Source organism: Schistocerca serialis, chromosome 1 (genome assembly GCF_023864345.2).
Source record: "Schistocerca serialis cubense isolate TAMUIC-IGC-003099 chromosome 1, iqSchSeri2.2, whole genome shotgun sequence".
Classification (NCBI taxonomy): Eukaryota; Metazoa; Arthropoda; class Insecta; order Orthoptera; family Acrididae; genus Schistocerca; species Schistocerca serialis.
This window is the reverse complement of record NC_064638.1, coordinates 894,901,638-894,920,779: the sequence shown is the minus strand read 5'-3', so window position 1 is coordinate 894,920,779 and position 19,142 is coordinate 894,901,638. Positions and strand designations below refer to the sequence as shown.

General features: G+C 38.3%; 1 protein-coding gene across 1 annotated transcript in view; it reads right to left on the bottom strand.

Moving 5' to 3' along the window:
• LOC126411687 (cytochrome c oxidase assembly protein COX18, mitochondrial) overlaps positions 1-19,142 on the bottom strand; it is a 75,610-nt gene that overhangs the window by 10,588 nt on the left and 45,880 nt on the right. Inside the window, exon 5 of the mRNA XM_050081382.1 lies at positions 686-796. Coding sequence (XP_049937339.1) covers positions 686-796 — 111 coding nt within the window. The remainder of the gene's footprint in view (positions 1-685; positions 797-19,142) is intronic.

The window sequence follows — 19,142 nt, the reverse complement described above, 5'->3', positions numbered from 1 at the left end:
TTCATCACTGCCAAAGTAAAGTCCTTTAACGTGTTCCTTAACTTTTGGAAACAGATGGAAATTGGATGGAGCCAAGTCAGGACTGTATGGAAGGTGATTGATAACAGTGGACCCAAGACATATTGTTGCAGTTGTTGCAGCACTCTTGTGTGTCATCTGGCATTGTAATGCTGAAGGTGATGGTGCTCCACATATGGATGAACTATTCTGCAGTTAGAAACTGGATTACAGCATGCTGTTTCTCACACACTTCCATGTTACACGCCACAATTCTAAGCCTTCTAGCAGCAAAAGTTTGCAGCTTAAGTCAGTAAAGAGGGAAAATCAACTGGTGATATGCACGACGTGTAATATCTCAACAAATTTTGAAAACAGAATAAAAATTTTGGAGGCACCACTTTTCAGCACACCCTCATAAATCTTATAACTTTCGCAACAAAAAAACAACATTGTGCTGCTAGAAATTAATCTTGTCACAGAAATTAATAGTGTTTTTGAGATTCAGAAAAAATATGGTTCATTTTCATAAAACAATAAAATAGTGCAGAGTAACACTACATGCTTAATGGAAACAAAAAAATGCAAGAGCATAACATATTTTGTGCACAAGAGTAAAATTTGAGCATTTTCATAAGAAATTAGTAAGCTAAAGCTACATTTATTTTGCATATTCAAAGTTACTCACAGAAGGCACCTGTGTTGCTATTGCAGTCATTCCTATTGTAAGAACCCTGAAAATATTTGTAATAAATTTCTGCAATTTTCCAGGAGTTTTAACCTTTGAGAGTGACACAATCTGGAAAAAGAGATGCACACCATTACTATGCAGACATCTGCGTACAGTTAACACTCAATGAGGAGACAATATGAACAGAGAGGAAGAGGAGGAAGAAGAACAACTATAAGAAGATAGGAAGATGATTCACAAAAGTAAATACTGATTTTTCAAAGCACAGGTGACAGGGAGAAAACAAACAAGAGGCAGTAATACTACCAGCCAAAGATAATGCTACTAATACCAGCACCCTAACATATTCTGCTCGCTGCACAAATCGTAGCATATATACTGTGTCGTATATAGCAAAAAATTCTCATGTGCTGCATCAAAGAACTTGATCGACTTATGATCAAATTATATGGCAGTAGGAAAAGCTTGCAAAAACTAGGCAAACTGTGTGTTCACGCCAGCTACAATCACAACTCAAAAATAAAAACACTATGATTCCCATGCCCAAAAAGAAGGAAAATGTAAGTAATACACCAAATGCTGCTGGAACAAACTATTTATTTTTACTAGGTGATAGTTATCTTAGAGGTGTTACCCTCAAAACAAAAAATAATGCTAACAACAAGGTAAGGGCCTCAGATTATATCAAGCTAGCTGCTCCCATTGACCAATGAACAGCAACTGACTTTTCTCAAAAGATAATGAAGGAAGAGTACATTGTGATCTGTGGTGCTTAAAATGATGTTGCATACAACAAAGGTCTGCATGCTGTTAAAGTCTAAAGAACAGCTCTAAACCACCTGAAGCATTCTAATGTAATTGTACTTATATTCCACACAGACATGACTTAATACAATCCTCATATGCAAACAAGGCAGTAATATGCTGAAACCTGCAACAGTTTTGCAAATATTCATAGGACTGTAGTATACAAATTTGATAAAGAACTTTAGACCACTATGACTTTCACCTCAACTAGAATGGGAAAAATCGTATAGTAACTATAATTTGTGTCATCATTGCAAATGCAAGGATAAGGTGAAATCAGGACAATCAGATTTGAACAAAGATTGCACTACAACACAAGAAAATTGTAGGGATGGGTATAAACAGACTACATTTTACAATAGGCTGGTGAAAAATAAGATAAGACTGCTTCTTCCCAATGTTTCAGTGTATGGAAACAGAACACCTTGGAGAAATCAGTAGGGAAAAATACCTAGCCCAGACCTTCAACTGATTTTTTTTTTTTTTTTTTTTTTAGAGAAAAATCTGTAACTCTTTCTGCAAAACAAAACTGGAAATTTATCAGCGAAACATTAGAAGCCTCTGCAGTACTGTCAATGAACTTATAATCAGTGTCCATGAGTCACGAGGTATAGGTTATGCCCATTTTCTGTGTTTTAGTGAGCACCATATTAATTCTCACCATATTAATTCTCGTACAGAAAAAACTTGGGATAAATAATTACTACTTAGCAATGTTATTCTGTAGAAAACATAAAGAAAAAGGTAGTGCTGCCATCTATATTAAAAACAATGTCAGATGTAGAGCAATTTATGTGCAGAATTATTGCTTAGAACAAAATTTGGAAGTGTGTGCCATAGAAGATGTGATTACAATAATTCTCACATGTCAGTAATAACAGAATACAGAACACCTTCAGGGAACTTGAGTCTTTTTCATTAAGCAGTTAAACACACTCCTAATACACACAATGTGACACAAATAAAATGGAAATGTCGTGTGGCTAGGGCCTCCCGTCGGGTAGACCGTTCGCCTGGTGCAGGTCTTTCGATTTGACGCCACTTCGGCGACCTGCGCGTCGATGAGGATGAAATGATGATGATGATTAGGACAACACAACACCCAGTCCCTGAGCGGAGAAAATCTCCGACCCAGCCGGGAATCGAACCCGGGCCCTTAGGATTGACAGTCTGTCACGCTGACCACTCAGCTACCGGGGCGAACAATCTGACACAGAAGAGATGTGATAGTGCTTTAGGACATCAATGTAAACTTTCTAATGAATTCCAGAGACATGTCAGATCTGGAAAATTTGATGTTCACATACAATCAACTTCTGTAGTTAGTTCCCCTACTAGAATAACTTCATTTACAAGCATACTAACTGACAATATATTTATAGACCAGACCAAAATAGGTGATACAATTACCAGACAAATCCTGAATGGTCTCTCTGAGGATGATGGACAAAGACTCACTATTAATAGTGCAAGAATCTATTAGAATAAAAGTGGCACCCACTGGAAAATAGCTAAGATGATTAATGATGAAACTATACAGCTATTAAATCATCTCCAAGACACGGATTGGAGAACTGTGTATAATTTAAATACTGCCAGTTCCAAGCACAATCTTTTCATTAATGAGTGGCACTGATAGCTCAAAGTAAATTCCCAAAAAGGATACATAAGACTCAGACCAAAAACTCATCAAAAGACCTGAAGAACCGCTGGTATTAAGATTTCATGCAAAAGGAAATGAGAGCTGTACATTGCTTCCAGAAATTCAGACAACCCCAATTAGTTAAACTGCTATAAAAATAATGTAAAATACTAAATACAATTATTCAGAAGTTGAAAAGTTTGTATGTATGTTCCGAAATTAATAAATCTAGTAACAAAATCAAAATGGGAAATGATAATGAGTGAGACTGGTGCAAATTGCCTCAGTAGGATACAAAACAGTTATCAACAAGTACAAAATCAGGAGATTTTGGCAAAAACATTTAATGAACATTTCTAAAGTATTGCTGAGAAAACAGGACACAATGGCTCCTTAGAAAGGGCCATAAAAATACTAGTAGATAATTTCCCTAATTCTTTAGAGCAAATAGGCATGGGTCTATAACAGTACAGGAGATAAGAAAAATCATAATTTCTTTAAGAAGTAAAAATTCAACTGCTGTTGACACTATTTCCTACAACCAGCTAAAAGTCTGCTGCAGTCAGTTCAGTAAAGTGCTAACTCATATATTCAATTCCTCTCTCAAACAAGGTATCTTACCTGACAGTATGACTACTGTAAAGCCCCTCAACAAAAAAAAAGTGATGCCTCAGATGTTACAAATTATCACCCTGTCACTCTTTTGACTGCATTTTCTGAAGTCCTCTAAAAATTAATATACATCGAGGATAGTCAATCACCTAAAACACTTCACAATAATTAGTAAAAACCAGTTTTGATTCAGAGAAGGTATCTCCATAACTGAAGCTATATTTTTGTTGACCAACAGCATTTTGTAATGCCTTGACAAGGAGCTATTGCGTTGACATATTTTGTGACCTGTCTAAGGCCTTTGAATGTGTTGATCACAGAATACTTACGGAGAAAGCATGTCACTATGGAATCCGAGGACAAATGGGTAACTGGCTCTGGTCCCATATACAGGGCAGACAACGGAAAATAGTAAATAAAATTCTTCTGGGTCTGCGACTACATTTTCAGTGTGGAAAACTCCAACATTCTGGCCACTATTGTAAGGGGTCTTCCACAGGATATTTTTTTTTTTTTCCTTACTACTGAATGATAAAAGTGTGGTTCTTATATACTGGCAGAAGAGGCTGTTATCAAATTCTAATAGACTATTGAGGATGAGGAGGGGTGGTGTTAGACATCCTTTATATTTCATTATTTCTTTACACTGGTGAGAGTAGACATTCCTGATTTGTGTTTGCTTTGTAGCTTGCCACTGACGGAAACAGACGAATAGCAAATGGATGGCAGTTGTGATGTACTGCAGTCTACCTGCTGCCAAGTGCTGGCTGAGGCATGCCAGTACCCTGTGTACCTGAGACCGGTGTGGTCCCCCCTCCCCTGCATCTCTGTGTGTGTTGCTATGCATGAGCTGCCGTTCCATGGTGCTGTTACTGCCTGCTGGCAACCAAGATGCCAGAAGTCAGTACCCACCCTCTCTATTCACGCTGACAGGTTGCTTATCTATTACAATTGCCTCTCTAATCTTCCACGTAAAGGTAAGAGGCTGATTTCCCAGTATGCGAGCTTCTTGAAATTCTACCTGTTTGTTGCACTCATCCTGGTGTTCTGCGAGGATGAGTTAGGCAAACAGATAGGATTTCGAGAACCCACATAATGGAGAAACAACCTCTTGCCCTTAAGAGAAAGACTAGAAAGACTAGAAAATTGATAGAAATAGCTAAGTGAGGTGCCTAAGCGAACAGAGAGGATGGGTACTGACTTCCAGTGTCTTGGTTGACAGCAACAACAGTGCTACAGAATCGTAGGTCAGGCAAAGCAAGATACACAGGCATGCAGCAGACCACAGCAGCCACAGATACATCGAGTACTGGCACATCTTAGCTGGCACTTGACAATAAGTAAACAATGCTATGTCACAACTGCCACCCAATTCTCATTTGCCTATTTCCATCAGTGGCAAGTAATAAAGCAAACACCAGTCAAAAACGTCTATTTCCACCAATGTTAGAAACAATAATGAAAACACCAATAAAGGATGTCCAAAACCCCTACTCCTCATTAGAGTCTAATAATAGCCTCTTCTGCCAGCATATAAGAATCACACTTTTCTCATTCAGCAGTATGGAAAAAAAGGCTCCCTGAGGAACATCACTTGCAATAGTGGCTGGAACATTGGAAGTTTTACTCATTGACAATGCAGTCACAGACCCAGAAGAATTTTATTGACTGTGACAGTGACCATGGATGCCTATGCTTTCAACAGAAAATAGTGTTACATGGTAACAACATGCAGCTACGAGGGCAGAGTCCAACTGGGGAACAGTACATTATGGAGTTCCACAAGGTTCTGTCCTGGTCCCCTGTTATTTCTCACATATATTAACAACCTGCCTCTGTCCTCAAACAAACCAAGCAATTTTACAATGTTTGCAAATGACACAGATATTGTGATAGATAATAAAACATCCACTGACCCAGAGTTAGATGTCAACCAAATACTTACAGATGTTCTCAACAGGTTCACAGAAAATTCTCTATCGATAAACCTAACCAAACCCATTACATTCATTTCCATTCTGATCACAAAATAGCCAACAGGAGATAAACACTGCATGTGAAAGCCAGCAGATGCAGAGGGTACAGTGTTCAAAATTCTTAGGTGTCCATATAGATCACATGCTTATCTGTGAACACCACATCCACCAAGCCCAGAAAACGCTTAGTGCAGCAACATCTGCCATCTAGATAAGCACCAAAATTGGAGACACCAATAACTCAAAATCTGCCTATTTTGGCTACTTCCATTCACTTGTGTGTTATGGAATAAACTGGAGCAATTCACCGCTGTTGAAAAAAGTCTCTGCAAGTCATAAAAAGGTTTTCCAAATTTTGTGTAGAGCAACTCCAAGAGCCACACATCATAATCTTTTTAAGCAAATAGGGATACCATCCAATTCCTCACAATATATCTTTTAAAAACTAAACTCTTTCCAAACAGGCCATGAAGGCCAAATGGTACTAACCGGCTGCCGTGTCATCCTTAGCCCATAGGCGTCACTGGGTACGGATATGGAGGGGCATGTGGTCAGCACACCGCTCTCCTGGCCGTAAGTCAGTTTCCCAGACCAGAGCCACTACTTCTCAATCAAGTAGCTCTTCAGTTTGCCTCACAAGGGCTGAGTGCACCCCACTTGCCGACAGCACACGGCAGACTGGATGGTCACCCATCCAAGTGCTAGCCCAGTCCAACAGTGCTTAACTTCAGTGATATGACGGGAACCGGTGTTAACCCAGCAGCAAGGCCGTTGGCCAATATCTCTTTTAAATTATGATATTCATGCTTCACAATCCTTGTCAATATTAAATGAATCATCATAATACCAGAAGGAAATGTGATGTACATTGTGACCAGAAAAATTTGTCTCTGAGGCAAAAAGATGTAAAATACACATGCACTTAAAAATCTTCAACACATTTCCAAGTAATATTTGGTGTTACAACGTAATAAAATACTATTTAAAAGTAAGCTAAAAGAGTTCTTTCTTGAAAAAAGTTTCTATTCTCTAGATGAATTCTTTAGCAGAGATAGATAAGATTATTCCCCATGTATTTCTGTGTATTCTTGCTTTAATGTATCTTGCTGTGTTAATTAAACTGTGTTCTGTAAATCAAGAAGACGGTGTTTTTTAATTGATAAGTAACTCTTTAGATAATACCTGAAAATTTTATCTTAACCTATGTTTGTGATTGTAATTAGAACTTACAGAGTGTTTTTTTTCATTATTATTATTTTCTAATTTGTATTCTTTATCTTTGTTCATGGATCCTAATGATACAAACATATTAATGAATTATGTAAATGTGTTCACTCATTCCATGTCCATGTTTTACCATGCAAAAATGAATTTATGGAATATGAATCGCAATAGCGCTGCTAACACAATACTTTCTTGTAAATAACTGCTGTGCAATGACTATGCTTTGTGCAGTTTCCCTAACAATGATTTAATATAAAGGCCATCCAACATACTAAAATACAGAAAAAATTGTTTAAATAAAATTATATCTTAATAAACTACTTGCTTCAAGCATTAGTTTTGCAGTGGCAACATGTAAATCATCATATAGGGAAAAGAAAGCAAGGAAGATGAGGATTTAGCATACCATTGATAACAAGGTAATTAGAGATGGTGCGCAAGCTGAGACCGAGGAAGGACACAGAAGGAAACTGAGCACGTCTCTTTCCTAGAAACTATTATGGCATTGGTCTTAAATAATTTTGGAAATGGTTAGATGGAGATTTGAACCCCAGTTTCCATGAAAGCGAATCCAGTGTCTGACCCAGTGTGCCACATTGCTCAGTAATCAATCATATTGACTTCATCTAATATGTCTCATTTGTTTTTATTACCACAGCAGATGATTACTATAAATACATTGGCTTAGTGATAAAGCTAATTTACATTTTATTATTTTAAAGTTGTGTTTAAAAACTGACAAATGGCAGTGGCATTATCAAAAGAACCATCCCTGCAGCTACCTACAGTGATTTTGGAAAAGAACACAAAATTTAATACACGATAGCTCTCAATGACTTCATCTCCACTTGTCTAAAAGTGTGGCCAATATCATTCAGTTCTACTGATCGTAAAATTTTGTGTACATTATTTCATATTGTTGCTCTATTCATCACCGATTAAAACACACACACACACACACACACACACACACACACACACACACAGGCTGTACCATAATTTACACACATATATATAGGCTGTATCATAATTAATGGTGAAAAGGCATACAGTTGAAAGTACACAATACTAGAAGCAAAATGTCTCAGTAAACATAGGTCCACAAACAAACTATTTGTGAGATGATTGCAGTGCTGTGATTACCAGCCAATAGTAACATGATTCTGTGTAAACATTCCGCACTGGTCTATGGTGTAGTGTACATTCACATTTTTGGGACATGGAGCTGTAAGCAGAATGGATACGACAGTACAGCACACAGTCAGAGTGCCACTCATGTCAGTTGTTTGCAGAGTGTCAGTTTTATTGTACAGGCATTGATGGTGAAATGCAACATTACAATAATGAGGAGTATGCAGATCTGCATTTCATGTATGGTAGGCTAACAACAATTCAACGCATACTTGTAACAAGACATATACCCTGCCTGAAGGAACCCTGAGAGTCAGAACATTTACAAGGATGCATCAGTGCCTCTAAGAAACTGTGAGTTTTGCACATGCTGCAGGAGTGGTTAGGCCTGCATGAATTACACCTATACTTGAAGATGTGGTACTGGAATCTCGACAAGGAGACTTGTCACACAAATTCCTGAAATTAGCCACTGTAGAGTTTGGAGATAATGCATCGCAATGCAATGTGTCCATACCACCCCCAACAAGTTCAGTGTCTTAGTGAGGCAGACTTCAGTCCTAGACTAATATTCTGTTAGCGGATGCAGCAACAAGCTGTAGGCAACCCTATGTTTGACAATAACATTTTATTTACACGTGAAGCATCCTTCACACATGATGGTGTGTGTATCACAACTTCCACATTGGGAGTCATTCAGCTCCAAACCACATACTGTGCATAAGGCTCCACATCAGCAATGTTTCTCATTGAATTTGTGGCTAGGGATACTAGATGATCATCTTACTGGGCTGTACATATTACCAAGCAAACTCAATGATCGAATTACCTTTGGTTCCTGTGGCATCATCTTGCAAATTGCTTGAGTATATTCCCTTAGAGCAGGCCTGGCAAAGCATGGCTCACAGGCCACTCCCCTGCTGCAGGGATGACTGTCTGTCATCATCGGTCGCAAGCCTTGCCCACTTCTTGTACGCAAACATCATAACACACATTCTGCTAAAATCTTGATGTTTGTTGGTTATGTGTCTCAAACTCTTGTACTTACATTAATGAGATATATAACTATTTGGGTTAGATTTATTCACTTGGTTCTCACAAGCACTCCAATAATGATTTTAATTTGCATTATAGCTAAACGAAGTTGATGTTCTAGTGAGTCATTGGTCACTGCATTACACTGAACAGAATTAATGTATTTCATTGAAGAAAATTTAATTCCACAAATGTGTGTTGAACTGGAAAAAGATTTTATTTTAAGAGGAAAGTCTGCAAAGTTTTGGGTATTGATCTTGTGGGCAGACTTCAAAATTGTGACTTCTGTTTCTGTTCTGGATAACATTGACAGATCATTTGGTAAATTGCACACTTCTTCTTTAAGACCACTTCCAAGACTAATTTTCATTGGATTATGAAAGAGAATGATATCTGGCTCTAGAGATTTAAAATCTTTAAAATGGCTATGAAATTCATTGGAGATTGATCAACAATGGAGGCAAATCTTGAAAATTTTACTTCATTGTATTCTTCTTTCAACTCACAGCAACTCAAGAAATTACACAAATTTTTCCTTGTTTAGTTGCAATTTAAAAAAATATTAGTGTATATCAGTGACATTTCATCAGTAACATTACCAGATGCCAAGTTCATTTTGTTTGCCGATGATACAAACATTGCAATAAATAGCAAATCAAGTGTAGTCTTAGAAAGATCGGCTAGTAAAATATTTGTGGACATTAATCACTGGTTCCTAGCCAATTCCTTGTCACTAAACTTTGAAAAAACACACTACATGCAGTTCAGAACTCATAAGGGGTGTCCCACGAGTATATGCCTAACATATGATGAAAAGCAGATAGAAGAAGTGGACAGTGTTAAATTCTTGGGATTACAGCTGGATAATAAATTCAACTGGGAAAAGCACACCACAGAACTGCTGAAGCGTCTTAACAAATCTCTATTTGCAATGTGAATTGTGTCAGACATAGGGGATACAAAAATGAAAAAGCTGGCATACTATGCTTAATTTCATTCCATAACGTCATATGGGATTATTTTTTGGGATAATTCATCAAGTCAAGCTAAAGTTTTCCGGGCACAAAAACATGCAGTAAGAGTTATATGTGATGTGAACTCAAGAACATCCTGCAGAGGCCTGTTTAGGGAACTAGAGATACTAACTACTGCTTCCCAATATATTTATTCTTTAATGAAATTTGTCATTAAAAATATATCACTTTTTCAAACCAACAGCTCAATTCACGGAATCAATACTAGAAATAAGAATAATCTTCACAAGGATTTAAAGTCACTTAGTCTTGTACAAAGGGGTGTGCATTATTCAGGATCACACATTTCCAATAACTTGCCAGCAGCCATAAAAAGCTCAACAACCAATGAAATTCAGTTTAAGAGAAGCCTAAAGGATTTATTGGTGGCCAACTCCTTCTACTCCATTGATGAATTTCTCAGTAGAACCAACTGATTTTTGTGTGTGTGTGTGTGTGTGTGTGTGTGTGTGTGTATGTGTGTGTGTGTGTGTGTGTGTGTGTGTGTACATATCTAAGTACAATATAACTTCTGCACAATTTCAGTGCAGTAATGTGTTCATTGTAAATAAATGTGTGTGTGTGTGTGTGTGTGTGTGTGTGGGTGTGTGTGTGTGTAAGTACAATCTAACTTCTGCACCATTTCAGTGCTTTCAGTGCACTAATGTATTCATTGTAAATAAGTATTATAGTAGTTGTATTATATGTTTATTACCTTATAAATAAATAAAAGGGACCTGCGGAATGGTAAATTAGCTTATTTGTTTGAGTTGTAAATATTTTTCATGTATTGTTGTTTTTCTGACATGTTCTACATCCTGGAGGACCTCCTCACTACGGATCAATTGGAATGAAAGTAAATCTAATCTAATCTAGTTTACATCAGAATCAGTTAATGTCTGTAAACATATCAGAAATAGTGCATTCCTTTCCTTGCAAATAAAAATTATTTAAATGATTTGCAAAATCTGTTAAAAATGCTAATTGTGATTTAAAAAAAAAAGGGCGAGTCCTTCAGCTTATTTTCAAATTATATAACAGGCAATTTTACCTCTTTATTTAAAACTCTAATGAGTTCTTTTCTAAGTGCAAAAAAACGGGACTAAATATTTTCCTGCACCCAACCAACAAATTTTGGAATGAAGAAGTATGTCTCAGTATTCTGTCAGCTTTTTCTAAAAATGTTTAAATTTACAATGAGATATTAATCGATTTTGTCCACATACCATACCTGTAATTTTCTTTAGATCTTTTGTCGCAAATAGCACTCTGACACTTTTCCCACACACTGCTTCCTGATGAATAATGCATGAAAACTAAAGCATTTATTCCATTTATTCTTAATTGACCAATGAAACCATTGTTGGTACCAACCACAACTGGTACACTTTCAGTTCCAATTGCACAGCATTTTTTTTTTTAATCACCAACTTCATTAACGCACTTTGTAACTATATTACAAATATCCAAACCTACTGTCGTAAGTAACTAACAAGTGCATAACTCTTCAGTCATTTATTATCGCACGGATAAAATTTAGTAGTTGGCAAAGATCTGTTGGATCAGCACTCTCATAATAATACCAACAGTTTGGAGTTAAACTGTTAAGCTATATCCTATATCAACAATTCGCCTTTTTACGGTGTTACATGGCAAAACAGTTGTTTTAAAATGTTCAATGACATTGTTGTAAACAAATGTTTTTGCCAGTTCTATTGCACATTCTTTCATGAGCACACTGTAGCTGAAACACCCATCACTCATTATGACAGAAATGCTTGTGTGTTGCTTCATGGAGCCAAGAGAAACGTCAAACAAGATTAGTACCTTTATTTTGACTTAACTACTTTTTACATATTATATACTGGGGATATTCATGGAAATTGCGCAAAAAGTACTTAATCTCCTGCTTCTCATAGAAACTATTGTTTTCCGTATTCTTTCTTTTCAACAGTCTTGAGAATCATAATAGAAAAATGGCCATAGTAATAATCAGAATCAAACCAGAATAATAGCAACAGTAATGACCAAAATTACAACCTGAGATACAGCAACCTAAAACTTCATTATCAAAAAAAATAATAATAGCTCTTTCACACCTTTGGAGTGTGTACTCTTAGATGCCAAAATGATTTGGTTGTATTCAGCTTACAAGTACTACATGAAGTGTCAGGACCTCCTTTTAGTACAGATGCTGTGGTCAAGATAGTATCTGTCTAAAAGAGGCTTGCACCTATAACACAATTGGATAGATAAAAATAATTTACTCACCATGTGGTGGCAGGAGAACACACATACAAAGGTATTCAAGTTTGCAAGCTTTCAGTGCCAGTGGCTTCTTCTCCTGGCAGGAAGTTGAAAGGGAAGGAAGAGGGGTGAAGAAAAAGGACTGGTGAGGTTTAAGAAAAGGGGTAATTTTCAGAAAAGTTGCCCAGAACCTGGGACAGGGGAGACTTAGCACACAGGATGATAAGGAGACTGAGATTGTTGGGGACTGCACTGGACAAGATATGAAAACTTGAAAGGTTAAAGGTGGAAGACAGGGTAATATGGAACACAGAGATTTCTGCTAAAACATTAGGCAAGAGGTGTTGAAAGCTAAGTGCATTACATGTGACAGAGGTGGGATGGGAGGCTGCAAAAAATAGACAGGTCAGAAAATGAAAGATGTAGAAAACTAAAAAGGAGTGAAGAAACGAATAGTTACTGTTAAACATGCTGAGATTAAAGAAATTAATATAAATATAAATTAAGGCCAGGAGAGTGGCCAGAACCATGGACATGTTGCAGTGCTATTTCCCACCTACAGAGTTTGGAGAACCTAGTGTCTGGAATTAGAATCCAGATCGCACATGTGGTGAAACAGCACCAGGGTCACAACTGTCATGTTGTAGAGCATGCTTTGCAACAGGATATTGTGTGCTGCCAGTGTACACCCTCTACCTCTGCCTATACATCCTTACTGATAACTTGGTTGTAGTCATGCCGATGTAAAAGCCCGAACAGTGTTTGCATAATAGCTGGTACATGACGTATCATTTCACAGGTGGCTCTCCCTTTGATAGTATATGTTTTGACAGTTACAAGTCTGGTGTAGGTGGTGGTATGAGAGTGCATAGGGCAAGTCTTACAGCGGGGATGGTCACAGGGATAGAAGCTATAGGGCTGGGAGATGGGTGCAGAAGGAGCATATGGTCTGACAAGGATACTGCGAAGATTGGGAAAGCGACAAAAAGCTATTCTGGATGTGGTCGGCAAAATGTCGGACAGAGTGGACTACATTTCAGGGCATGATTTTGGAAGTCATAGCCTTGGTGACTTAACCAATTAATACATTCAAGACCAGGATAGTAGTGAGAGACAAGTGGTGTACTTCTAAGTTGTTTTTTTAGAGGTCTCAGCAGTACTAGGATTGGATGTGACAGTCCAGGAAATCTGCTTTTGAACTAGGTGGGTGAGGTAATCACATCCCGTGAAGGCTGAGGTGAGAGTGGTGGTGTATTGCTGCAAAGTCTCCTCTGAACAAATACACTTGCCTTGAATGCCAAGGCTGTGTGGCAGGGAACATTTGACATGGAAAGGATGGCAACTGTCAAAATGTAAGTACTGATTAATGCAAACAGAAGAGTGTAGCTGATCTTTGCTGATGATGAGTTCAACATGGCATGGGACTGAAATAGGACCATGTGAAATTTAACTGGGAAAATTTATTTAGAGATTCCAAAAATCTCATCAAACCAGGGGCTGAAGGTTTGTGGATCCCAGGAAACTCCCTTCTAAGCAACCCATGTAAAGGTTATCATAGGAAAGAGCTGTCCTGGTTCCCATGGGTGTGCCCATATCTGTTTATATGAGACTTGGATCTGATGCACTACTGGTAAGATGCACTGATGGCAAGACACAAAATGCAATTGAAAGTTTGCACAGTATTATTTAGTCCAAGCGTCCCAAATAAATTTTTGTGTCTAAGAAGAAGATACTTTCGGGTGTTGCAGAAGGGAGTTTCTCAATTCAATACGGCATGTTTGAAAACTGGAGAGAGCAGGAGTCCCAGTACTCCTATATCATCCTTGCAGAAGAAGATCTGTTTGTGTGGAGATCAATGAAGCAATCTCCGAGATGATGCCTGGAGAAGATAAAGTCTACCCTGGTCTTGAAATTACAAAAGGAAGAAGCTTTGTAGGAGCAGGAAGGTAAGCCATATAGTGCTGGTGAATCTTAATGAGTATATGCCTTGTACCAGCATTCATTTTCCAATAAAATTTTAAAATCCATTTCCCACATAGACCATGACAACACCGCACGATTACAGTTGGAGGAGGAAGCAAGCACTGGAGAGGATAGCTTGCAAGTCACACTTTGCCGGGCTGCCTTAGAGCAATTTACTGCTATAGTGAGACAACATATAATGCACCAATATGGTCATGGATGGAGTGGATGAGGAGGACCTGTACCATGGCCTCCAAGATCACTTGATATGAACCTCATGTATTTCTGTGTTTGGGGCACCTTAATGGAATAATGTACACCATTCCCGTTAACACGGTTGAAGAATTGGAGCAGAGATTTGTCAATGCTTGCCAATATCTGTGAAATGATACATGCACATTTGGAAGAATTCAAAACTCATTGCAGCAATTGGTACATGCCAGCATCCGGGTACAAAGACGACACTTTGTACACTACTTTAACTACAAGCACAGTCATGTAACTTTTATCGTGTTCATTCGAAACACCTGCACTTCTAGCAAAGTATCTCTATTAACTTTTTGTGCAGTACTGATACCTTTTCCTAACTGGGATGACGCTTACACGGAATCAAGGCAGTGGTGGCCAGTAACCACAAAGTCGCCTTGCAAACAGTTCGTTTGTAGATCTATATTTACTCAGAACTTTTTGCTTCCAATGTTGTGTACCTTCAGCTGTATGCATTTACGCGTAAATTATGATTCAACGTGATTATGTTTTGCTGCACCCCGAAAAAGTTCAGCATGAGAACTTAAAATTTTTGAAGTTTAATTCCTGCTGGACCCAGGCAGTACAGGCCAGCTTGGGCAATGTCCTAGTCAACTAAGCCACTGAGCAGTGTTACTGATATTATGTTAAAACATTCTGGGCAGACAAGATTATTACACCAGTCACAGCCAATGTACATAGAACCATGAATGCTGCATTACAATGTAACCAAGACCAAAGTAATACTTTGTAACTAAGAGCACTTACATGCTACAAAGAAACTCACACATTACAAATTTAACCAGTCCTAGTACTCTGTGCTCAGTGCACAGCGAGCTAGGAAAAGCTTGCTGGACAAATAATATGGCAAAGCCACTTGTCTCCCCTACATCAGAAGCTAAGCTCGAAGGGCATAAATAATCAAAATTAGGGGCTCAAGGCATTCAGTTGGGCTCATTTTTGCAATCTTGCAGAGCATGAAGTGCTGTGCACTAAAGTTGAAGCAGCCACAGGTTTTACTTGTAGACATGTTGGTCATTTGGGCCGCGATTGTTCATAGTGTAGAAGGATGATGATACGCTTCAAAAAATAATTCATGCGGTTTTGTAAGTACTGAGAGCATTAGTTACTTACCTTAGTTTCTGGTATTAATTACATTAAGAGGTAAATTACATAAAATGGTAGAAACACTTGCTGGTATTACTACAGAGTCTCTTGTCGATCTGCCAGAGCAAGTTCATGTGTTAACAAATGAAAATTTTCACCAGAAGCAGGAGAATGAGGACTTCCTTCATAGATTTAAGGCTTTAGAAACCATTCAGGTTCAATCACAGCCTGAATCAGGGGAAAATAAGACAGAGTTGGGGGTGGCTTCTTCTTCTTCTTCTTCTTCTTCTTCTTCTTCTTTTGATCCAGCTGTAGCCGCAGTTATCAATCGCTTTTCTGGTGAAACAATGGAAGCTATGTCAGTATTTATTAATGATGTTACAGCTACAGCTGCAATGAGTGGTTGGTCAGGTGAAGTAACCCTTTGTGTGGTGAATTAACATTTCACAGTGGAAGCCAAGATATATGTGTTGTATCATTTCACGCTCAGTAAAGCACAGTCATTTAAGCACTTTATCACTGGACTACACCAGTGTTACCAATAACAGAACAGAAAACAATGTTTTTGCAGGAAGCTCAGTACTTTGACTTTTAGATGTAATGAGCCAATGGAAGGAAGTACTTTCAGACAAAATTCACAAAGCCAATTTGCACAAGTATGTGTCTACCCAGAATGCAGAGGTCAATTAGGTGTTACTGCAGGAAGAAGAAAACAGAACATAATACTTTTCTTGCATGGAGTACCCACAGAAATGTCATGAAGGGATCACATTGAGAATTATCATGATTTAACAGCAGCTCTTAGAACTGCAGTGTAATTGGAGGAGACATATTTTTACATATGCAATGGGTAGATCACTGTGTATTTGCTTAAGAAGTCAGATGTTACAGGTGTAGATATAAGGGCCATATGCAGAAATAGTGTAGGCAACCAGAGTGGGGAAGAGGGCCACAGAGCATTGGATCATCAGAATAGAAAGAATGCGGAGCACTATTGGAAGAAGCCACCATTAAACTAAAACTGGAATGATCCAACCACTAGAAAGCAGTCCTGATAGACTATAGCAAAGCATAAGTTAGTGCACAGATGAAACGCTGCTTAGTGGCCTTAAAGGGGGGTGCAGAACAGAGATTTTTAGTAGACACAAGGACACACGTGTCCATTATCAGTCTGGACCTGGTGAGCGGGAGGAGACTTGGGCCCACATGATACAAGTTACATAGGTTGGTGATAATTGTGTGGAGTTGTTAGGTATAATGGTACTCGAGTTTACTATTGGGAAAACTGAGTCCACAAAGAGTAAGGAAGTTTTGCCATATGTGGGTGAAGGCTATTCAGTGATTTTCAGGCTACCTTTTCTCAATGGATATCATGCTAGGATTAGTCTTTGGCAACACGAGGTTGAGCTCAGTGGAATTTTGTTTCAACTGGGTGATACAGTTGCAAATGAAGCCATGTTGCAAGGCTCACCTGACATGAAAGTGATGACAATTAAACTGCACATGAGTTCTTTAAAGATTGATCAACAGGATGAAATATCAGCAGTTTTGGGAAAACTGGTGTGGGTTTCAGTGGGTACCGATTTGTCTTGTGGGGCTTCGTAGTATATGGCTGAGCCACTCTCAAGCAATGAGGAGTCAGATGGTTCACACAGTTTTTTGCATGAAAGCATAGTGCATGCAATTAATGTTAATTGCAGATTACAGAATATATAGTTCCAGTCAGCATAAACTATTTTAGCAGAGATGAAGTTAGTCTGTCAAAAGGTACGGTTATAGCTCCCCTAGAAGTAAGAGAGGAAGCAGACCTTGGCAGATAAAATCTGGATATCAGACATAAGTAAACCGTCAATGTAGCAGCATTACACAAGACAATGGGTCAGTTGAATGGCAGTGATCACACAGCTGTGGAAAACATTGTAGAAGTTTAGTGACTTGTTCCATAAAATGGGTGGTTACCAGACACTCAGTAGCATATACCTAATAGTACACCAATTTACAGGCAAGATATTTACAGCCACTAATAAAGGAGTTCATTGAACAGCATCTTTGAGATGGAATCCCTGGAGCACTGACATTGGTATTGTCCCTAATAAATCATTGGATGCAACAAAGAAATATAAGTTTTACTGTTATTATAGGTTTCTGAATGCACAGACATTACAGATGCTTATCCAGTCCCTAACATTACGGAAACCTTAGCTAATCTGGGTCAGTGTCATAATTTTAGTACAATGGGTCTCAAAAGTGGTTATCATAACTTAGAAGTAGAACTTGAAGATGGACCACAGACAGCATTTATGGCACAATGTGGCTATTATGAATATAACTGGATGCCAGTGGGTTTAAAAATGCACCTGCTACTTCTCAGTGGTTACTGGATGGAGTTTCAAGAGGTTAAACTATCAAAAACCCCTATCGTGTATTTTGATAACATAATAATTTATTCAAAGGGTATGCCACAGCATGTAAGACAGTTGGAAGATGTGTTTACTAGATTATGATAAGCGCATTTGACACTGAGCGTGGTCAAGCGTCATTTTTCTCTAACTAAAGTTAACTATCTGGGACACGCAACTAGTCACCATGGTATGCAGACCGATCCTCATCTTACAGAAGCAATTCAAAATTTTCCAGCACCATGAGCAACCAAACAGATACAGTCATTCGCTGGTTTGTGTAACAACTACCATATATTTGTAAAAGATTTTGCAAAAATATCCAAACCTCTGAACAGATTACTTAAAAAGGGTGTAAAGTTTCAATGGACACAGGAGTGTCAGTTAGCTTTTGAGAAATTGAAGGAGGCATTGATTTCAGATCTGGTATTGGAGTTTGAAAAACAGTTCATCGTCTCATACACTTCTAACAAAGCAATCCACCATATTTTGGGTCAGACTGTTAATGGATGGGAATAGCCAGTAGCATATGCTTCAAGTCAGTTAAATAAAGCACAAGGTAACTGTTGTATCCTGCCTACTTGTCAAATATGGGGTGCCTAGGAGACCTGCTCCTCGGATCACTAGACAAACAATTCAAGCAAATCATATTAATGAAGTTTACTACAAAAGGAAATGATTACAATACTTAACTTTGTGAAATACAGATGTGTCGCAGGCAAAGGGTGACAGACAAAATAAGTCCTAAAACAAGTGAACTAATACAGTGGATGCTTCTATCCAGGTCGCTGGTCTTGACTTGTCATAGAACTCACAGAACTGAGGCACGGTCAAGCGGTGTGACACTTATGTCCTCTTCTTATAGAGGGTGCTGCTGTTGCACTGTCGACCTGCAGAGGGGTCGGTCAGCATTTCACAGCCCTCTTTGCTCTAACGTTCCCACCTGGCTTTATGCCGGAACAGTAACTACACGACAACTCGAAGGAAACATTAGCAACCATACGCAGTATTACATATTTCCAGTGTTACTAGTATGGTAGATTCAAGGTTGTG